Source organism: Cannabis sativa, chromosome 3 (genome assembly GCF_029168945.1).
Source record: "Cannabis sativa cultivar Pink pepper isolate KNU-18-1 chromosome 3, ASM2916894v1, whole genome shotgun sequence".
Classification (NCBI taxonomy): Eukaryota; Viridiplantae; Streptophyta; class Magnoliopsida; order Rosales; family Cannabaceae; genus Cannabis; species Cannabis sativa.
The window spans coordinates 3,969,848-3,992,416 of NC_083603.1; the positions used below are offsets into that span (position 1 = coordinate 3,969,848).

The 22,569-nt window shown below is 32.1% G+C and overlaps 2 protein-coding genes across 3 annotated transcripts; both read left to right on the forward strand.

Moving 5' to 3' along the window:
* Nucleotides 1–1,980: 1,980 nt before the first annotated feature.
* Nucleotides 1,981–8,836, forward strand: LOC115711492 (peroxisome biogenesis protein 3-2). The gene is made up of 7 exons (XM_030639832.2): nucleotides 1,981–2,447; nucleotides 2,742–2,906; nucleotides 3,038–3,237; nucleotides 3,335–3,465; nucleotides 5,860–5,987; nucleotides 7,041–7,268; nucleotides 8,299–8,836. The coding sequence occupies exons 1-7, from the start codon at nucleotides 2,431–2,433 to the stop codon at nucleotides 8,555–8,557; spliced, it is 1,128 nt and encodes a 375-aa protein (XP_030495692.1). The 5' UTR covers nucleotides 1,981–2,430; the 3' UTR covers nucleotides 8,558–8,836.
* Nucleotides 8,837–10,503: 1,667 nt separating this feature from the next.
* LOC115708755 (pre-mRNA-splicing factor SPF27 homolog) lies at nucleotides 10,504–14,076 on the forward strand. 2 transcript variants are annotated; one of them, XM_030636762.2, is made up of 7 exons: nucleotides 10,504–10,880; nucleotides 10,956–11,131; nucleotides 11,227–11,310; nucleotides 12,206–12,275; nucleotides 12,368–12,501; nucleotides 12,574–12,629; nucleotides 13,778–14,076. In XM_030636762.2, the coding sequence occupies exons 1-6, from the start codon at nucleotides 10,638–10,640 to the stop codon at nucleotides 12,626–12,628; spliced, it is 762 nt and encodes a 253-aa protein (XP_030492622.1). In that variant the 5' UTR covers nucleotides 10,504–10,637; the 3' UTR covers nucleotide 12,629; nucleotides 13,778–14,076. The 2 variants fall into 2 exon arrangements, with proteins under 2 accessions (XP_030492622.1, XP_060967471.1); XM_061111488.1 differs by lacking the exon at nucleotides 13,778–14,076 and adding an exon at nucleotides 12,800–12,985 and having other exon boundaries at nucleotides 10,549–10,880.
* The last annotated feature ends 8,493 nt before the right edge of the window (nucleotides 14,077–22,569 follow it).

Genomic DNA, 22,569 nt, shown 5'->3' on the forward strand with positions numbered 1-22,569 from the left:
TTTTCTAAGTTGAAAATGGAGAGAAAAATGAAGGGATTTGGATAACCACAACTATAAATACATACTATTAAAGTTGTGAACTAAAAATTTGCTTTGGAGATGCATGAAAATTTATTGGCTAGGAGTTTGAACCATAGACCGTAAATCTTTCAACATGAATTATGCGAGTGTAAGTATTTTCAAGAAACTAGAAGATCTATTCGACTCAAAGCATAGAGAATAAATTTTGGTTGGAAGATATTTTCGCTATTCGATTGAGAAGATATAAGGCGCGTGGAAGTGGTGTTGTCTAAATTTATATTTTAAGCATGTTTTTACAAGTTTAAACTTATGAGGAGATAGTTGTTTAAAAATAGTGACTTTTAAACATGTTCGGAGTAAGGAGGTTGGGACCGTTGCCCAAAATCCATAAATTTTGTTAGAAAATCTGTTGAGAAATTTATTTAAATTTTATTTTTTTTTCTCAATTAAAAAATGTATGTTTTTATTTTTATCATTTTGTTTGTGTCTATCATATTAGGCGAGATGCTAATTAAGATGTTCACGGTTTGGCTAACGCCCCAAAAGCTAGAAGATGCCTCACCCTCTTTCCTTTTTTATTATTATTTTACTTTTCAAAAAAACATTCAAATAATATATTTATTCCTTTTTTAAACAAATCCCCAAACATGCATGTTTGATGAAAGTTATTATTATATAATGCATGTTTGATGAAAGTTATTATTATTTAATTATTAATTTAAATAATAATAATAAAATTAAATCTAATACAATTTAATTATATTTTTTAAAAATATAAAATTTAGAAAATTATCCTATATACTATTTTTTTCAAATTTACGATTTGGGTTGTTCCGGTGGTTTTTATGTGAGTTGCTATACAGATGTTGGTTGCGATTTAGATTGCTCCGTTAATTGTTATAAGAGTTTTTGTGTGGAATTCCATAAAAATGATAAAAAAACTATTTTAAAGTGTAAAAAGTGACAAAAAAAAACTCCTAAAATTTAATCTATTTTTAAATTTATTTATAAAGAATATCTAACTATTTTTATTAAATAATAAAAATAAGATACTTAACATAATATTATTAATAAATTTGTTATAGTATGATAAATTAACTGAATTAACGTCTAATTCAAATTTAAATTACGATTTATATAAATAAAGAATTTTCTTATTTAAATTTGTTGATATTTTTAAATGAAATTTAAATACTTAAAGATTACTTTTTTTTAAAAAAAAATTAATTGATTGATTTAACGGTATTAATTTTAACCATTAACTTTAATAGAAAAAAAATCCAATAATTTTTATTAAATAACCACATTTAATCTAAGAAAAAAATTCTCAAATATATATATTTTTGGGGAGTTTTATTTGCACCCCATAAAATGATAAATACACCCCAATATTAAAAAAAAATATAAACTTAAATAATTTTTAAAAATTACTCTTAATATTTTTTTCAAAATTTGTCCTCACATTATTTTATGTTAATTTCAATACTCATTTTGATTTTATTTTCATAATTTTTTCTAACTCATGTATATATACTTTTTATTTTTTTAAAAAAAACTTTCGTATAATTTTTTATTTTAATTTTTTTGTCATAGTATTTAAAATATAATTTATTTTTGTTTGATAGGTATATTTTTTAAGAATATGAATGGGAAGAAAAAAGTTTAAAAAACTTACTACAATTAAAGATATAAATTTCATAGAAAATAAAAATTATTAAAATGGGGTGTCTTTAGACATTTTTAGGGTGTAAATAAAATTTCCCTATATTTTTTTAACAAATCCACATCATTTTGACAAAAAAATCCTCATAATATATGTCATATTTTCCTTTTTAGGAAAGTCCTCATAATAACAATAATAACATTATTATTATTATTATTATTATTTCTATTGTAGTAGGGAATAGGATCCTCAATTCTCATAATATTACTTAATAAATAAAAATAGAAAAATAGGTTAAAAAAAATAATATCTATTTTTGTTGATCCAAAACGCAGCGTTTTGAATCTTCTTCTCCAAAACCCTCAAAAATCCTGGGAACCACTCTTTGGTTTTCTTCGGTTCTGATTCTCAATCCCTACTCTTTTCTCCATACAAAGATTCACTGTTTCATTATTATTATCATCATCACTGTTTTAAGGGTTTTCTTAAAATTCTTTGCTTTTCAACTCTTCAGAACATTTATCCCTTCAATTTATCTATTTTCAGTTTTTTTTTAATATAAAAATATATTTTTTATTGCTTCAACTTTTTGTCATCACCTTCAATTCAAGCTATAATCTTTTTTGTTCCTTTCTTATAATTATATATTTATATATTGTTGGCCTTGTTTGTTTCAATTTGTTCTGTTTAAACTTTAATGGAATCATAAGCCCTATCAATGGACTGTTGGATTTCATAGCAGCAAAATGCTCTCCTCATTAAGGTTAGTCTTTTATTTATTGTTTTTTTCTTCCCAAGTTTAGATCTTTATTCAATAATTGTTGTGTTATAGTTTTGCTTTCCTTTTTTCTGTGATGGGTTCTTATCATTTTCTGGTTTTATAGTGATAATTATATATATATGTCTTGTTAATGATTGGTAGTTTTCTCTTAAGGCTATGAATTTTCTAAGCTTCACTGCTTGATGGGGTTTCATGTATTGTTTTATTTTGTTTGATTTCTTGGTTCTATTTGTGAATAGACTGTCCATTGACTATGGTTGACCACTGTGAAAATAGGGACTTTTGGAGAAGACATAAGAAGAAGGTTTTTGTTTCAGCCGGGGTTTTAGGAAGTGGGTATGTTTTGTATAAGCTATATAATGCTCATAGACAAAGGCTTGATGATCTGGAAAGAGAACTTGCCAATGAAAGGAAAAGAGTTGATGAATTTGTCAAAGACCAGTAATGACACTTCTTAATCTTCATAACTTTTCTTTCTTTTGGTTTCTTGAGTTGTGCTTGACTTGTATAATTTACTAATTTGATAATTGGGCTTGTTTGTGTGTTTTTTTTTATATGTTTGATATTTATAGATTGCAATCTCATTTTGAGAACATCCAGAGAATAGCTGATACGACTACATTACCACACGCGATACAATTTCTAAGCAGTCGAATAGAAGAAGAGTTGCGGCTTTCTCACCTTACTGATAGGCTAATGCAAGGGAAGGGTCAGCCAAATAATTTGACATCTTCAGAGAAACTTGAGTTATGGGATAAACTTAAATATTTGAGTATGGATCTTTAGTCCCTTTTGTGTTTACTTTAAAATTTTCTAGGTTTTAATAACTTAACGATTGAGTTTCGGATTGTTATTCTTTTGATCTCCAGGCTTCACAAGAATGGTGCTCTCATTATGGACAATGACATTATTAAGCTTATATATCAGAGTTCAGGTCAATATATTGGGGAGACATTTGTATATTGATACTGCTCGTCATATCGGAAGTATCCATTCTCTTGTAAGAACCTATCGACCTTGTTTTACTATTTCTGTAGTTTGCTCTATCTGTCTATTATGATTTTCAAGCAATTATTAAGATATACAGATTCCACCAGAATTTGATTGTTAATTTGATAGTCATGAAGTTAGAGTTGATATAGGATTGTATTGTTATGTTGCCATTGTTGGTTAGCTACCAGATTTACTTGTCGGGGAGACGGTGGTATCATTTTCTCCCACTGTTCTTGAGGGAACAAGTAGTCAAGTACTTTTTGGAGTACGAATTTTACAGGCGTGGTTACCGATCAAGGTATCCAATGAGCGTCTCATACAAGTACTTTAGATAGTTGATATTGATTTGGATTTTAGACACGGCCTAGATCTTTGGTTAATGAATGGGATAATGAATTTTTTGGTGCATTCAACGGTAACTTGATTGTGTTGCTTAACATGGATTTGTTTCATTAGACAAGCATTAGTTGTTATGATGAGAAGTGACTAGAAAGTACTGCTGAGTAGTTTGAGTAGTTTGATCGGTAAATTTCTTCATTTAGTCTTGGTGTAAGTGATTGATGACCATATCGTGTCTCATGAGAAAATCTCTGGAGGAGTTATTATCTGGTTCTGAGTTCTACCTTCCACTCCATACTGTTGGATTATTTTTGGCCAAGAAAAACTATCATAAATACCGAAAAGGTGGTCATAACTGTCTGGCTTGTGCTCCTTTCGGGTAGGATCAGTGGATCACCATGTTTGTTCTACTACTTTTGTTTCGATCCTTGGATTCTATACTTTGTTTTTTTATCCCACATATAGGTTTTTCCCAAAGTAGTTTTTTTTATTATACCTTACATAATCATAGCAAGGAAAATAGTTAAAAACCGTGGTGAATAGGAGGTGAAATCGATACTCATTCTAGTACCTAGAGCCGATGAAACGTGGCAGTACTTATAACCAGTTACGGATCCCCTATCCTAGACAACACTGCAACAAAATATAAGCTTGTTCAAGAACTTAGCATAGTTCTTGATTCTTCTTCTTTTTCATCAAGCTCTAAGTTGGTGTCTTCTAGTCCCTTCGTGCAGTGTCAGCAGTTAACAAAATATACAGATACAAGGAAATAAATGGAAAAAGGGGCAGTGCAAAATTTGTAGCTGGGATTGTTAAGATAGGAAAAGTAATGTTTTGGGCACTATATAGCTGATACTCGATTAAAAGTGAAGTGCAGGAAAGTAAAAGAACTGGGATTTTAATTATCAGTAAATAAATTGCAAACCAGATGTTGGGGATCTTGTAGCATAGCAATCGAAATTCTGTTATTTTACTTAAGTTTGGTGAAGGTTATCGAAATTTGAAATCACCATTGTCAATCTATTTTTTTTTTTCCATTTGTTTTGTTTACTACATGTAGGAGCCAACTCATTCTCTGCGTTCTCGGACAGTATTTGATGTCTCAATGGTCAGGCCTCCCGCAAGGTCTTAGCGTCCCTTTTGGGCACCTATAGAACAGTTTAAGTTTCTAGCTTCCCAAATATTGTAGGGTTGGGTTAGTGGGGAGCTCCAATTTCAAACCTACCATCATTACATTATTCATCCCATTCTACTAGTTTGGTAATAATTTACCTATGCAGGTATTTTATGCTTTTATTTTCTTGTGATCATGAAACCTTATTGCTTGAATAACTATTCCAATTAAAATCTAGAAATTCTTCATTTTTTTTTCCTGTGTTTGATTGATCACCACAATATCATCTTCCATAATTTTTATTATTACGAGAAGACGGGAAATTCCCTATGTTTGCTAAGTGGAGTGGATGACCATTGTGATCGATTTACACTGTTATCCTTAACGAAAAATTGTTCTCTATATTTAAGTTGGAGGTGAGCTTTCTTACAAAGAACACACTATGAAGGGAAGATCACTGTACAGGGATTTTGTTTCTAAATATTTTCCATCATATTGCCGTCATTTTTATGCGAAAAGAATTAATTTGTTGTGTTCAGTTTTTTTCATGGAAAACTTTTGGTCCCATTTTGTATAAAGTTCTAATTAGGACCCAATGCATAATCGGGTTAGAGGTGGCTAATTAGAGTTACGGTTTCTGCAAATAGACGAATGTAGAACAATTTAGATTTCATCCAATGCAGACTTGCTTATATTTCATTGCTGCTGCTTTCTAGCAACACTGCTTTCGAGCATGTTATGAAATTTTTTGTTACCTTCCTATCATTTTATTTTCTTTTGGTAACTGAAAAAGAAAAATGAATCCTGTGTTACCACACACTTGTGCTTATTATAGCTTCAACTCTAGTGGTTGATGATTGGTATGGCTTATGTTCGGTAACAGTTGCATTAAATATGCTTATTCTCTTCAGCATTGAATAATTTTTTCGATATTATTTCTGTTTATAGGATGATGGTGATCTCATTGACAGGGATGACCAACAGAAGTTTCTGGCTTGTGCTGATTTTCTTTCTACTAATGGCCTATCTGCATTGATTTCAAATATGCAGGCAGCAGTAACAGATGTTATCAAAGGGTAAGGTTGTTCTCATAATCTTGTGGTTAGATGTGTTGAATTTCTTATCTTTATATATATGAATATATATATATATATATATATAGGAAAATTCTACTGCGGGGACATTACTTTCGTGTCTATTGGTAGCGACGTCTCTATTTTTAAACACTTGGAGAAATTATAATTCAATTTTTTTTATAGGATTATGTATATTGTAGTTATAACTAATATTCTACTTATTTTTCGAAAATTTTAGAAGAGTAATTTGCGGCGTAAATACCTAAGTTTAACTCTCGGTGGCATTTAAATACTTACGTTTAATTTTTGACGGTAATAATATTTAAGTTATATTTTTAAAATTTCCGTAAGTACTTGATCATTAAGTGTCAAGTTATTATCCACGTGTCATTTTTTTACTGGTATATTTAAATTAATTTTTAAATAAAAAATAAAAATTTAATAACCTAAACCAATCAGGGATTGCCACGTGACAGTTTACTTGACTCTTAACACAGTTTAGTACTTACAAAAGTTCTAGAATTATAATAGGTATTATTACCGTAAAAAATTATACTAAAGTATTTATTTGCAACTGGGAGTTAAATTTATGTATTTATACCACAAATTACTCAATTTAGAATGCTTTATAGTGTTAAAAAACATGGTTCAAACATTCAACTGCAAAGAAACAAAACACGTGTGCAACAGAGTGCTTGAACATGTTTTCAATATCGTAAATTATTTAGAATTTTTAAAAAACGGGTGAGATTCTTACTATAACCATAATGAAGACCATCATATAAAAAAATTAAGTTATAATTTCTTCAAATACCAAAAAGATAGATGCCCTTATTGGTGTCCCTGCTATAATCATGCCCTATATATATAAAATATTATATAGTGAGAGAGGCATGTGTAATTTGCCAGTTTAATGTAGCATAACTTGCTAAGCAAAATTCGAAGGCACCTATTTGCTTTAGCAACTTTGCAATTTTAGAAATGTTAAGGGTATCATGTTTGATCAACAATTGAAGATTTCCTTGAATAGTTTTGCAAGCTTGTCATTTGCAGAAAACAGTTGCGGGATTTCTTCGACACGACAGTTCTTCACGAAACTATTGTGCAAATACTTGACACCTTCAAGAGCATAAGAAGTCCCCATCTTTGGGTGGATTTCTTAATGCCTGACGATGCTCATGTACGAGAGCTTGATGCATCCTCCAGCAGTGACGAAGCGGGTATCTCGGATTTTACCAAATTTGACCTTCTTATGTTAGAGACAAGAGCGGTGATATCGAGGTATGTTTACTAAACCTTGTCCAAGAACTTAATAAAAGGATGATGATAGTTGTGTGGCTTTTCTTTCTTGTTATTTGAATTGTCAAATACTTTTGTTTTGCTCTGATTGACATGATTTTTGTGCTCTAAATCTAATTGAGAATTACCTATTCCATGCATGGGATGATGATCTTGCAAAGCATATGGTGTTTTATTTAAAGTATTTAAGAAAAAAATCTAGCGGCCTTCAATTTTCATTAGTATTTTCTTTTCAACATTAAGAACAAATAAGCAATTTCATGGACTGAAAAATAGTATAGGATTTATGGAGCAATTACTTAGAAGTACGTTTTGTGTAACAACCTGATAAGAACCGAAAACTCCAAACTCAAGAACACTAGCAAAATAGTAGGAATTATATATTGAATGTATGAGATAGTTTCAATTGATGGGAGCCCTTAGGCTCTTTTGATGCAAAGAGTGACTACTCAATACATTGGTTGGATACCCTTTCTAATTCCCTTACACAACTATATATAGTAAATCGCCTCTCAAACTAGCCTCCCACACAAAGACTCATATACCCTTATTATTTACTGTATGTTAGCATACCATACTAATCCTAGGGCCTAACACAACCTTTCCAATCTGATAGAAAAGGATCCTATGATTTTGAGCCGATCTTATCTGGACCGCAATCCCAGGTTTGTCTATGAAAGCAGATCTAATTATATTAGTGTATATAATTGATTTCTTTTGTGTAATACCAATCGATAAGGCCTCACTCGTATATGCTACAAGATCTCATAGCATTCTCTTGATTTTCGATTTTTTTGATTAGGATCAAGACAAGGCAGCGGGTTTTGTCTCCATTTTTGTGAAAAATAGAATTTGTTGTTGACTTTGCTTAATGTATTTAGATGTTATCAATTTTTTTCGAGTATCAATAATCGTCTGATTAATCCAATCATTGATTCGACCGTTGTGAGTTCCCGAAATTTAGAATAAAATATTCATCAAGGGGTAAATCTGTATTTTAATGATCTTGCAGTGCCAAATTCACAAATGTTGCTGAAGTTGCACTTAAATCAGTGGTGAATGAATTGATCAAAGAGATAGGAATTCAATGTGGAGAAGACAATCTATCAACCGGGATGCCACTCGCTAGGTTATTGGCGCGTGTCACTCACGTGGGTCCGATTCTACTCGATGAACCGAGCAAAAACAAGTTCATTGAAGCCATTAAAAATGAACCAGAAGTGGAAATGTTATTCACTGCCCTCTACTCAAATGCAGATGTATTAGATTAGCAAAGTGAGCTTGTGATTTTTTCTTTTCTTTTAATTTCAATTTACAATGTGTATTTTTATAAGAAAGTCATCTATGTAAAGAATAGAATGTGATTCACCTTAGTTTGGTATTTTCAAAAAATTATTCCAAATTATAAGTGACAAAATAGAGTCATAGGACTATATAGCATTGTAATTTATCTTTGTACCTTTTATCTTCATTTTTTTTTCTTTCTTTTTCTCTTGCAAACATTTGTATTGATGTTTGATGAGGTAATAATTTATTTAGGACTTACATCTTGAAGATCTTGCCATAGCTTATGGTAAGTTTTTGTTGTTGTAATTTTTTAGTTTAAAGATATTGATATGTCTATTCATTTTTACCCAAATTTGACTATGCTCAAGCTCAAATGGGTGAAATGCTTATGATTTTTTTTTTTGTTAGAATTACTAATGTTTTTGCTTTCTTTCTTTTCATCTAATGGTTAATGATTTTCATTAGCTGCATTAAGAATGGTTAAAAGGTTTTTATAAAATATTAAAAAATTATAGTCTAATATTTATTTGCACCAATATCAGTCTAACATGTTGTGGTAGTGTTAAATACTATCGGTACTTTCTAACATTTCTTTTTATTTCGTTAACACTTAAATAATCATTTCAACAATCAATTGATAACAAATACACTACACCTAAGACAAACTTAATTGATAATAATATTATTTTCATAACTTTTTCTATTATTTGGATGAAATTTTGAATCAACTAGTAATAATATTTTCATTACACCTTTACATTATACAACTAAAATCTTGGTACAAAATTTAAATCTTTCAACCCAATCCATGTGGAAATTAATAGATTCTTATGTACTAATAAACACAAAAAAAAAATTTGCATTCCTGTGATAAAATTAAGTTATTTTGTCAAAAAAAAAATAAAGAAAAACTCTCAAAAGTTTTCATGCTCGAATTTAAATAAACCCAACTTATTATATATTATTGGAATTTATTTGTTAAAATATTAAAGTTGTCGCATGCTTAGAATTTTTTCTGTGTCATATTATTATAATGTAATTAAATATTAAATTTTACATATTAATAATTATTATAAAAAATTAGTACCACTTTACAAAATGCCACCTCCATAATTTACATTCTTCCTTACTACCAAAATTATTTGTTATTTATTTATTTGAATAAATTATAGAATTTTATTAATGATAATTAGTTAAAATAATGGTCTGCAATTCAATTGGAATATCTCATCGGTTAAAGACATGGCCAAGATTAGAATTAGAAAAATAAATCAAATAATCAGTCTCCTAATTCTCGCAAATTGTCTGACAAAAAAATTAAAATAAAATCATATGACAAAGATTGCACTGTTACCGTTAACCTTAAGAACATCTATATTCAGTTTCATTTATCGCTCAGAAGACATAATAGTAGAAACTTTAGCAGCAAGTTCAACCTCGCAGTATTGTGTAAGGTATGTAACTGCACTACCAACAACCCCTTCAGTCGCAAAAACTTGTTATTTCCAACCACTAACAACGATGTAATGACAAGCCATTGAAGAAGAAAGAACCAACACCGAAACAAAACAAAACAAAATTATTTCACATTGACAAAACTAAAACACTTAAAACCATATCACACAAGCAAGATTAAAACACTCAAAAGTATGTCACAGAGACAAGACTAATCGCACTAACAAAATATAATCTCAACAAAGCCACACCTAAGCCCAAAAAACGCTGACGGGTGTGGCCGGAGAAATTTTTTTCCCCTAAATTTGGATTCTTCTTCTTCTTTTTTTTTTTTTAACTAATTCCAAAATTGTTTGTTATTAAATATCTGAATCACTCATCATTTTCATCACATTACCACCTTAGCCAAAAGTAAGAATTAACTTGCTTTTTGAAAAGTAGATAGAGAAGAATGTAAGGATTAACTTGCTAATTAATCATAATTGAGGATCAAATTGAAAAAAATCTACTAATTCAAGGGCTATCAAGCTAAAACCCAAAACCCTTCTTCTTCAACCTTCTCTCTCTCTCTCTCTCTCTCTCTCTCTCTTGCTTCAGACAACAACAACAATGGCGATCACCAACAGCTCTGAAGAAATCCTTATGCTTGAAGCTCCTCCCTCCGGACCTTTATGGCATGTACCAGCAAACGCCGAAATCGTCGACGCTTTACCCTACATCGACGACGATTACGCCGACCCAACCGTTAAGAGAGACGTCGATCGATTAGTGGAGGAAGAAATGCGAAGAAGTTCCAAGAAGCCTTCCGATTTCCTCAAGGACTTACCTCCTCTCCCTAAATCCAATTTCCAGGTCAGTTATGAAAATTCAAAATTTTGTTTTTTTAGGGTTTGAACTGTTTGGATGCTGAGAAAATAGCCTTTTTAGGATCATCCAATGCTCGCTAGAGAGTACGAACGTGTTCGAGCTGCGAAGCCTCCGGTGATTCTTGATTTTTCTCGTGATAAGTTGGAGATTCCTGTGGCTAATAAAAGGAACGATGAAACTGCTTGGAAACAAGCTCTTCAGAAAGCTCAGTGTTCTTTGCAGCACCAAACTATTAGGTAATGGCATTTAATTAATTAGTTAGTGTTTAAACAGAGAAAATCATATGTGAAGTTTTTGCTTTAATCATTTGATGGGATTGTTGTTTTTGTAGGTTGGAAAATTTGGACTTGACTTTTAAGTATGGTTCTGAGGCTTGGAAGCAGCACAATCGACGGTTGGAAGTGCTCTTGTCAAGGTTCGTTCTTGGTAATTGTTCTTGCAATGCTATGCTTGTCTGTATGGATTTTGCAATATATATATATAATTGTATATGTGTGTGTATATGTGTTTGGGTATTAAGATTTTAGTGCTAAAAGGGTTAACAAGTTATTGATTTTTATGATCTTTCAATGATGAATAGAGAGTCATTTTGTTGATTCTAAAAATCTAAACTTTCTATGAATTCAATTTGGCTGAGTTACATAAATACTGAAGATAGAGATCAGTGGCAGAAGTTTTCCAATAACTAGGTGGTGTTTGGTTGGAAGTGATGAAATGAAATGGAAAGGAATTAATTTTTATTTATTTCCTTTGTTTGGTTGCATTTTAATGTATTGGAACAATATTCTAATGGAATGACTTTTGAATCATTTTGGTGGAATGATTATTCTATTTGGAAATGGAAGGAAAGATAATTTCAATGCAAGAAGACAAAAAAACTAATAATTTTTTCAGTTTCTTTATGCATTTTAAATTTGATACCATTTCATTCCTATTGTTATTTCCATTCTCATTCCTATTCTTATGTTTTCATTCCTTCTAACCAAACGCCACCTATGTTTTATAGAAATAGGTGGAATGGCTGTATATGTTTCTAGGCATGGTTTGATGAGACATGTCTGCTGATATTGAAGTCAATAGTTAGAAATATGGTTAGAAGAAGACATAGAAGCTGCTTTGTTTCTTACATATGTGCATATTAGCCACGATTCAAGTTAATATTTTAGAAACATTAAAGATATGATTTTCATGTCCATTATTGTTCCGAACAATTGTATTGAATTAGGATTATACTAGCTAGTAGCTATTTCGCCAATGGTTGGTTCATGTTATTAGTGTTCTTTATTCAAAATGTTTATGAACTTTTACAGACTGCAAAAGTTAGCACAACAACAATATGACAAGATTGAGACAGTAAACCGTGAAAGGAAATATCATCAGGTGACTTGGTCTTCCTCGCCTTTAAATTAATGTTCTTCCATTCTATGTTACATACTGATGAGATAAATAATGTGTGCTCCATTTGCGTCCAGCAAAACACTGCTTATGAGCTTAATGCTCTCTCTGCTCAGTGGAAAGAGCTTTGTCACAAGAATATCGAAATTCAAGCTGCATGTGGTCAACTTGAAAATCACATATCTGATTTAAAAAGAGAAGCTTCAGAAAGGTAAAATTAGAAGGGTTTGTTTCTTTTGTGAGCATTTAGTCATTCACAGCTAATACATTTTTATTCAATTAGAGGATGGAGTTTGGAGACAAGTGCAGAGGTTAGTTCTATTCAGAACTTGGAATGAGGTATTCTTCTCTCTTTCTTCTTCTTTTCAGGGGTGGGTTGGGTGTGAATTTGTGTTTTGGGCAAAATGGTGTATTGTTCTTAGAATCGTCTGTCCTCGAAAATAGTGAATGTTCGCATTATGCATGTTAGATATCCTCATGAAGGCATTCTATGATCTCTATGATTTCAGGCCTGCTTAATGTGAATCAGTGATTCTTTTCGAGGCTTTTATCCATTGAGGGCATGACAACCTTGTCTCTTCTTTTTCTTTTTTATCCCGATTTTTTTCTTCTTCTGTTACATGATAACTTTGTCTAATTTAATAAAATGCACCTGAAACATCAAATAGTAATGTTGTGAGTCACTTGTTGTGTCATTCTGGTATGTTTGTTCAAATTAGCTTCGCTTCATGTATTTTATTTTGTTATTTACAGCATTAGAAGTCTTCAACCCATACCCAAACACATGATTAGATCCTGAGGTACCAACAATCATAATATGCAGAATTTAGAGAGAAATTGGAGTGTGTTCTATTAAAATAGAGCAGCACATAGTAGTAAATTCCCAGGCATTAGAGAGACCTGGTTCTCTTCCTAGAAGTAAAGCTCAACAGAAATAAAATTGGCTAATGAGAGAATCCCACTTTGCTAAACCGTCTTACCCACCTAACTGTCAGTTATGCTCCGATCATAAAATTACTTAATTCATTTTTCCTAGTTTATTAGCCAAGATTATACCCTTTCTAGACTACAAAAGATTTCATAGGCTTCTTGAACTCAACAATTTCTTAAGTTGTGCTTTTCAACAGTCTATCTAGAATTACCTCTCTATGTGGAAACTTCTAAACTCCAATTCATATGAATGGTGAAAATAATCTCTAGTATTTTTCTTCTTCATTTTTCTAGATAAATAAATTATCCCGTAAGAATGTGAAGGAAAACACAAATCGATTGTCTTTACATGCTCTCTTCTTGGTAGAACAGATGGTACTTCCCCTATCCAAAAAGTTCATTTTCTCAATCATGATGATCCCATGACAAGTTTGAAATGCCATGAAATATTGATGATTTGTATGTTTGCATGTTTGTACATACTCATTGCCATCAAATATTGATGACTATAAACTATATATTTACTTACCTTTTTTGCTTCCTGGACTTGATTATAGGTGTTTAGATTATTGCGATACGGTTCTCGTTTCAATGTTGGTTTTGGCAGCAATACCTGTTGTAAGTTCTACTCCTTGATTTTGCCTCAAATGTCATGGAAAAAGAAAATCTTGGAGTACAATTTTAGTTGGGGATGAAGAAAGATAGTTCAGTTTTAATTGTTTCTTTATTCACTTGGTACTTCGGTTAGAAAAAACTTGTTATTGTAATATTCAAATTTTGGAAATTAGAAAGTCTGCTTCTTTGTAATTCATTGCAATTCTTGTTAGCTAAAGTTTGTTTTATAGTCTTTTCACTATATTTGTAGTTGTAACACATCATTAGCACCACCAATCACACATGGAAAATTTGTTAGTCACTAGAAATACTTAGGATGTTTGTGTAATTAGAAATAATCACAGCAGCCATATCATCTCCACCAATAACACAATGAGCACAAGAATAAGAACCCAGTGGACAACCTTATTCGCAGATCGTTTAATAAAAACAACAATCACATAACAATGATCAAAGATCTATGCATGAACCACATTAGCACAATTTGATTCTTCTTACTTGTCACCTTTGCAATTTCAACACTGACTTGGCTTGGTTTATTAACTTGAACCGCCTCTAGACATGAACCAGACTGATCTCTAGCAACCATTTTTAGATAAAGTCTCGTCAACATTTACTTTTATTCATCCATCATTAGGTTTGGACTACCGCTGCTCGAACACCATCACTACACCGAACGGTAGCAATGGAAGAAGAGATGCTAACGCAACATCACACACACTAGCAATAGTAAGAATTTTTTTACTCTACACTAAATCATTTCTATGCCTCCATATTGACCAACACATCATGCCTACCATCGAAGCCTCATATCCTAATCAGTCCTTGCATCTATTTTGAAACCAATCTCAAGATCTTTCAATGATGAATATAGTGTCATTTTGAAGATTTATCTTACCTATTTTATTCTTGGCACTTGCCACTGCCCCCCATTATGTCGCAAATGTTGCTTTAATCACAGATCTATGTATAATTTCCCTCTCAGATGATCTCAGAGAAAAAACAATTCCAACTCCATCGTCGTCTATTACCAGTTTCGTAACTATCGTAGGTAGCGACCCTTCGCAAAGAACAAAGTGATCCTTTGCTTCTTGTTCTAAATCCAAACATTATAGTTCCTCAATCCCGATTAACTCATCTATTTCCTTTTTTTAATTAGATCATAAGAACTTGGTCTTTTCTTTTTGGCCCCCCTCTTTGTCACTTGAATCTTAGTAGAGTTTTTTCTCAACTTTTGTCTCCCGGCCATGGCTAAACCCTATCAGAGCAGATTTAGAGAGGAACAAGAATGTTAACTTAGCAAAATGCACATTTAATGTTCCATTTATGCTTTTAACATTTCTCTCACAATACTAGAGCACTCCTAACAATTTTCATACTTTATCTTTTAAAATACATCACCAAAATTTTACTTTCTCTGCTTTACAACACACTCTTACATTACATCATGCACTAGTTTCTTTAAATTATATTACCAAAATCTCATTTTTTTTAATATTTTAATATATTTTATTCATTTCAAATATATAATATTAATGTATACACATATCTCTATACAAAAATAATTATTAATACTCAAAACAATTAATAAAATATGTTTGGAGCAATGAATAATAGTGTGTTTTAAAGAAACTTTAAAACGATGAAGAAGTTTAGAGTATTTGTTATAGCATGTTTTTAGTACGGTTCTTTATGAGAGTGCTCTATCTTTAAAATAAAAAGTAGAATTGTTAGAGCACTCTCATCAGTTTCTCTACTCTATCATTCAAAATACATCACCAAAACTCCATTATTTTGATTTTATCTTTAACTTTTACATTACACCATACATTAGTTTTTTTTAAAATACATCACTAAAATTTTACTATTTTTTTCTTCAAATTTTAATATATTTTATTTATTTCAAACATATAATATTAATATATACACAAATTTTTGTTTAAAAATAAAACTGAAACTCCAAATAGTTAATAAAATATGTTTAGAGCAATAAATAATATTTTTTAAATGTAGAGCGTGAATAGTAAATTTTAAAGAAATTTTAAAATGAAAGAGTTTAGAGCATTGATGTAGTGTGTTTTTAGTATGGTTCTTTAAAATATTTAAAAAATTTCTATTTAAGAGAAGTTGTTGTGAATGCTCTAACATTTTTCAAGAATGCTATTATAAATATATTATTTATTTTCATTATAAATTGTATAAATTTATTTACTTTAATCTTTTATTTTTTTTAAAAAAAGATAGCATTAATGTCATTGTACGACATTAATATAAATTCCTAGAATGACATCCATTTTTCTCTAATGGTATATCAATCTCATTTTTCCAACTAAGCTATCCACGTGAGTAAGTATTCTTCGAAATTTAACCATTTAAAGGGCATCACCCGTAGTTGCCAAAATACACACGTCATCCTAAATATTGTGTTTTTTATTATTATTTTATCTCTCATCTACATAAAATTCGACACATTTTCTTACAAAAATTACTCTAAAGGTGGACAACTCCAAAAATTGTCTAGCATGGTCCTTCATACCACTTTTTAATTAAATTTTATAATTATATATTTCTCTCAAAAAATTAGTTGATGATAAAGTAATTTTTTTTGTAAGAAAATAAATAAACAATACTACATGATCAATCCTCATTTTAGATAATGATGTTCCTAAAGTTGGTTTGAAATGTTAATCAAAATGCACATGTGTTAAAGACTACTTTATTGGTAATTACTATTGGAGGTGATCTCCAATAAGAATAGTATTTATAGTTGTCAAAATACACATATCATCTTAAAATATTAGTATTTTTATTTTCACTCTCATTTACATAAAATTTGTCACATTTTTTTTAATAAAAAAATAAAAAAAAAATGTCATGTGCCCATTGTTTATATTAAGCAACAATTTACATAAAATTAGTCTTAAAAAGTGAACCACATTCCCTACGTGGCAAGACCACTCCAATGGGTAACCCCCATTGGAGATGCTCTAATAAGTAGAAGAAACTTGTTAGCTAAGAGCATTATTGGTGCCTAATACTCTCGTTGCGGTGTCATCACGTTATTAGTGTAATTAAGTATCAAGTCTTATATAACTTAAGAAAATAATTTTTAGAGAATATCACTAACCAATCGAAAGTCGCCACTTACAAAAGGTGTTGGGCACCACTTGTGTCTAATAGCAATGCTCTAATTAGAATGAGCATTGCTATGAGACACTTATGGTGTCTATTAATGAAGTGTCGCCCTATAAATGGTTAGCGATTTTCTATAATATTTATTAAAGTAAAATAAATAGACCCGATATTAAGTTGCACCAATAGCGATAGAGGAGTGCCAATTACAATCTTTTATTACAACCTCTTAGTCAACCTCTACGCCCGAAATTACATGTCGAAATATTTTTTTTTCAAATTTTTTTATAGCGATATTCGTTATATTTACATTATCATTCTTGTATATTTTGGAATAGTTTACAATACCGAAAAGAGAGTTTCTGATATTTCAGTTTACCACGCATATTCAAAAAACTTAAATTGTATTTTCGGTATTGTAAACTATTTGAAAATTTTCAAAAATTTACAAAAATGACATTATAAGCATAACAAATATTGTCATGAAAAAAAAATTTAAAAGATATTCTAACATGTATTTTCAAACATGAAAATTAATTAAAAAATTGTAATAAAAGATTAAGGGAAACACTACTCTTAGCCATAGGTGTCCTTTTTCAATTAAATTGTGAAGGTCACGTGATGGGCAGGTGGCGCATTTAAGAGAGGATTTGACTGACAAGTGGCACAGTATGAGAGAGAGAATAATTAAAGCAGTTCACAGGTGCCAACAGTTTTAGAACAATATTCCAATGACGTGTTACGTTCTTATTGGTTGAACTAAATCCACCTTCTAGAAACTTGTATTCGTATCCAACAAAGAATTAACCCTACTACTACTACTCTATTACTTAGGGGTGCGCACTTTAGTCTTTAACACCCCCTTGGCGCACGACAGAGTGCTTGGAGATAACGTGCGCAGAGTGCGATGGGTTATATGTGTAGTCACATCAACGTCGCTTTTGTCTAACCACAACAGAAAAATGCTCTAATATTAATTATTATTATTATTAAATATTATTGAATTACGTGTGTCTGAATGCCACGTGTTAATTACGTGTGTACATGCCATGTATTTTAGTGTAATTAAATATTGAGTTTTTATATTCAATTTTTGAAAAAAATAAATAAATAAAATAGCTACTCTTGCACAAGGTCTTACATGCCAAGAGTACTTTGAAAACACTAAGATTCACCTTGCGACTTTGACCAAGACTCATAAATATCAAATAAATCAAGACATCTTTCTTGAGGGTCCCGTGGCACTTCTAGAGAGCTTGAAAATATCAACCAACCATTTGGCATCGGGACTCACACACCCAAGTGTGCCCAAACGAGAGTTCATGGGCACGCGCAGCATTTTGACCTTAGAAACCTCAATCCGCTAAAGAGACCAATAAGAACTTGACTTGTTTAGGCATAAAAATGACTTAGGTTTATGTATAAAGTCAAAATAGCACTAAAACTACAAGAAAATAGCAACAAGTGACCACTGCCATAAGAAATGGCAGTGCTCTCCAGCCTTGGAGACATGTGTCATAGGCAATGGCAGTGCTCTCCAATCTAGGAGACCCGTGCTATAGGCAATGGCAGTGCTCTCCAGCCTTGGAGACATGTGCCACAGACAATGCAAAGCTCTCCAGCCTTGGAGACTTGTGCCACAAGCAATGGCAGTGCTCTCCACCCTTGGAGACCTGTGCCACAAACAATGGCAGTGCTCTCCGGTCTAAGAGACATGTGCCACAGGCAATGGCAGTGCTCTCCGGCCTTTGAGACATGTGCATGGCACAGCAATTGCAGTGCTCTCTGGCCTTGGAGACCTGTACCACATGCAATGACAGGGCTCTCCGGTCTTGGAGACCTGTACCACATGCAATGGTAATACTCTCTAGCCTTGGAGACCTGTGCCATAAGCGATGGCAGTGCTCTCCGGCCTTGAAGACATGTGCCATAAGCAATGGCAGTGCTCTCCAGCCTTGGAGACCTGTGCCATAGAGAACGACAGTGCTCTCCAAATTGGAGACCTGTGCCATAGTGAAATGGCACAGGTCGATTACCACACTAGGAAGAGAAATTTATTGACCAAGTTATATTTTCAACATCCATGTACTAAATACAAGTGAGAGACATCACCCATGACTTCTCACGAGCCATGGGTGACAGTGCCATTATCCGGCCCCAACTAATAGCAATGGTAACCTTTTAGGGTCTCAGACGTTGAAATGAGGCTTTGGGTCACAAGACCTCCAAAGTATGACTTGCCATCAAAAAACAAGTCAAAACACACCTCAAGGGGTCCGAGAACATGCATTTCTGGCCTCTACCATTTGCTCATGGCAGTGCTCGCAACTGGTACAAGACAGGATAAACTCACTTCAGTAAAATATGCATAACTCTCTCAATTTTTATTCAAATGACCTAGTTTAACTTGCGTTGGAAAGATAATTTCAAAACGAATCAAAGTCTCTCTCATAGCTATGACTCAATTATGAAGTATCGGGTCCAAAATTAGCTTACAAGGAAAGATAGTGCATTTTACTCGAAAATTGGGAAATGCGGCTAAGCGAGGTTTGGTGGTGCACACCGTCACAGCCTATGTGGCGTTGTGCGCAAGAATTGACAGTCCAAAGCGTGTGTGTTCAGCACTCCATTTCAAATTGGTGCATCCTCAACCGAAAATAACTAATTGTCTAATATTGGTGGGATATATGCCTAGATACAAGGAGATTATTATTGATATTTATTTATTTGTGATATTTTATTTATAAAAAGGAATTGTATATGAGATTTGTTAGTGAAATATCTCGATATGTGAGGGAACGCTAACAAACCCTCTAGCCTATATATACATCAAGTAGAGACTGAGAAAGGTTTCTTTTTTCTTCTATTTGGCTTCTTTTTGACTTCTTCTTTTGGAGACCTTCCCATCTTTTTTGGATCTTCCTCATCGTGACCTTCCCATTGAAGTTCACTTGAAGACAACCAAGAACACCACATTGATTCCTTGACCTTCTTTATTAACTCCACCATACTCAGGCGACGACAGACCTCAAAACACCATTTAATACACACTTTGTTCTACAAATTATTGGTTTATTGTTCCCAAGAACTTTACAACCTTTAATTTAGATCAGATTTATGAATATGAAGTCTCCCATGAGCCTTCTATTCATAAATCTCGATTAAGACTTCACCTAGAAATCATTAGTTGTACTTTTATCCACACACTCTTGAGAACATAACTCTGGTGTGTCGGATCCAATCAATAAAACTACAAGTAGACGTAGGCCCATTACCATCGCGACATGGAGGGTGAACTACTATAAATTCCTGGTGTCCATTTAATTGATTGCGATTTTATTAGTCAAATTAATTCACTGTGGTCCTCTTTTATTTTACGATCTTCTTAGATCAGTTGACGAAAAACTGCGTCAACATCATACAAACTGAAAAAGAAAATTGAATTGCAACTGATTCTTCTCGGTACTAGTGCAAGCTCTAGAATTTAAAGGTACTACTGAAAACTCTCAACTTGGTATGGCATAGGGGTGCACATGGGCTAGGTTTGGCTGGGCTAGAGGTATTTTAATAGACTAACCTAATTATTGCGGTTTAGATAAGCTATAAACCATTCAAATTTTTTATTATACACCCAACTCTACTTAAGTACAATAATATGGGAGGTGGGTTGGGTTGAGCTGAATATTTTAAACTTTAATATTTATGCTACAAACAGGATAAAATTATTTAACCTAGTGCATATACAAAAAAATGATACATATTTGTGTGTGTAATATAGTGCTTTAAAAGTAACTATAGACTACGTGTTAATGATGTGTTTTAGTTTATTCACTTTCTAAGATTATCACAATATAATTTATTTATGTATGAAAACGTAAACTATATATATTTATATATATTTTGTGAATGTAAAATGCATTTTATGTATGAAAGTTGTCTCGAATTTGGAACATCTTTCAATAAATGAGTTGGTTTGAGTTATATAAAGTTAAAATGTATCCAACCCATAACCAACCCATAATTATATGACCTATCACTTTTCAGCCCAATGAGCCATGACCTACTCTTAACATAACCCTTTACTATAAAAATAGGTTGGGTTGACTAGGTTGAATGGTTTTACCCATATTTTGTTCACCCCTAGTATGGCAGACTGTTTCAAATTGTTTGCCCACCTTGACTTAATTAAGTGGTAAGAGGGTCCTAGTTCAAATCATGTGTCTAATTTGTCAAAGAGGTGAGAAAATTATTTTTCATGCGGTCATTTTCTGTTCATTCGCTGCTCAATGCTATTGTTGGCAGAGGTTTTTTGGCTGGGGTTAGGCCGATTGTTGCTGTTGATTTTTGCAGCTGGTTCGATTAAATTTGGCAAAGGTGTAGTAAAGACAACTGTGAGGAGGTTGTTATGTTGTGCTGAGGATTATGGAAGGCTCGAAACGAGTTAGTTTGGAACCAAAAGTATGATGCGGTGGATGGTGTTCTTATCTCATCCATGAGTTATCTTGTGCAATGAAAATCAACCCAAAATAGAGGTGCAAATGCTTTATTTTAGTTTTTGAAACTGGTGATGGAGAATACAATCAAGGTAACTGTTGATGTCGTCATTTTTCGTGATTGAGTTGCGTTTGGTAATGGTTATGGCATAATCACTCCAGACTTTTAAGGGATATTAGTACTGGTTAAGTCGAGCAATTTTGTTGGTATATGCGCTCCGAATTTGGCTGAAGTAATTGGTATAAAGGAAGTGCAAAGCTGTATTGAAACTCAACCATGACGAAAAGTGGAGATGGAGTCAGATTGCTTGGTAGCAGTCCAAGCTATTCGAAATTCATTACATATGCTTTCTTTTTTGGTGGTTATTATAAAAAATTATCGTAAACTTCTTGCATCTTTAAATAATATTTTCTTATTTTTTTTTATTAAATGATCTGCTAACATTGTTGTTCATAGTCTTGCTAGAGTATCTTATTCTTTTTCAGATCGAGTGTTCAATAGGGGTGATATTTCTGTTGAGGTACAACCTTCTCTTTTGTCTGATTTGGTAAATTAATAAAAGCTATATTTGCTTTTTTTTTTTTTTAAAAAAAAAAGTATTGGGTCCCATATAAATTAATATGATAATTTTTCAAGAATATCGCTAACAATTGTAGGACACCACCTTTAGAAGGTTTTGGGGGCACCACTGGTGCCCAATAGCAATGTTCTTTCTCAAAATATTGAACATTGCTATTGGCACCCGTGGTGCTAGAACCACTTAAAAGTATACTTTACAATTAATTAGCGATATTACCTACAAAATTATTACCTTAATTTATGTAGCATTGATATTGGACAATGATGTGACAAGGTACACAATAATTTTTTATTAACCTCAAGCATTATATTGATTCAATCTCTTTTTGTTATGCAGATTATAGTTCTTGTGTGTTGGATTCATCGAGGAATGCTGGATCTTCTGTTTGGACCCCTCCACCAGTAAATTAGGTCAAGATCAACTGTGACGTGAAAGTTAGTTGTGGCTCGATATGCGTGATGGCTTTAGTTTGGGATCATACAGAGGCAATTTTGTGGATAGCTATACTAGCAGGCTTAACTTTTTTGA

Excerpts from the sequence above, each read along its gene's own strand:
- LOC115711492 (XM_030639832.2), top strand. Across the intron at positions 3,238-3,334 it reads GGATAAACTTAAATATTTGA|GCTTCACAAGAATGGTGCTC; the intron begins GTATGGATCTTT and ends TTTGATCTCCAG. Across the intron at positions 3,466-5,859 it reads TCGGAAGTATCCATTCTCTT|GATGATGGTGATCTCATTGA; the intron begins GTAAGAACCTAT and ends TTCTGTTTATAG.
- LOC115708755 (XM_030636762.2), top strand. The coding sequence starts at position 10,638 with ATGGCGATCACCAACAGCTCTGAAGAAATCCTTATGCTTGAAGCTCCT. Across the intron at positions 10,881-10,955 it reads TCCCTAAATCCAATTTCCAG|GATCATCCAATGCTCGCTAG; the intron begins GTCAGTTATGAA and ends TAGCCTTTTTAG. Across the intron at positions 11,132-11,226 it reads TTGCAGCACCAAACTATTAG|GTTGGAAAATTTGGACTTGA; the intron begins GTAATGGCATTT and ends TTGTTTTTGTAG.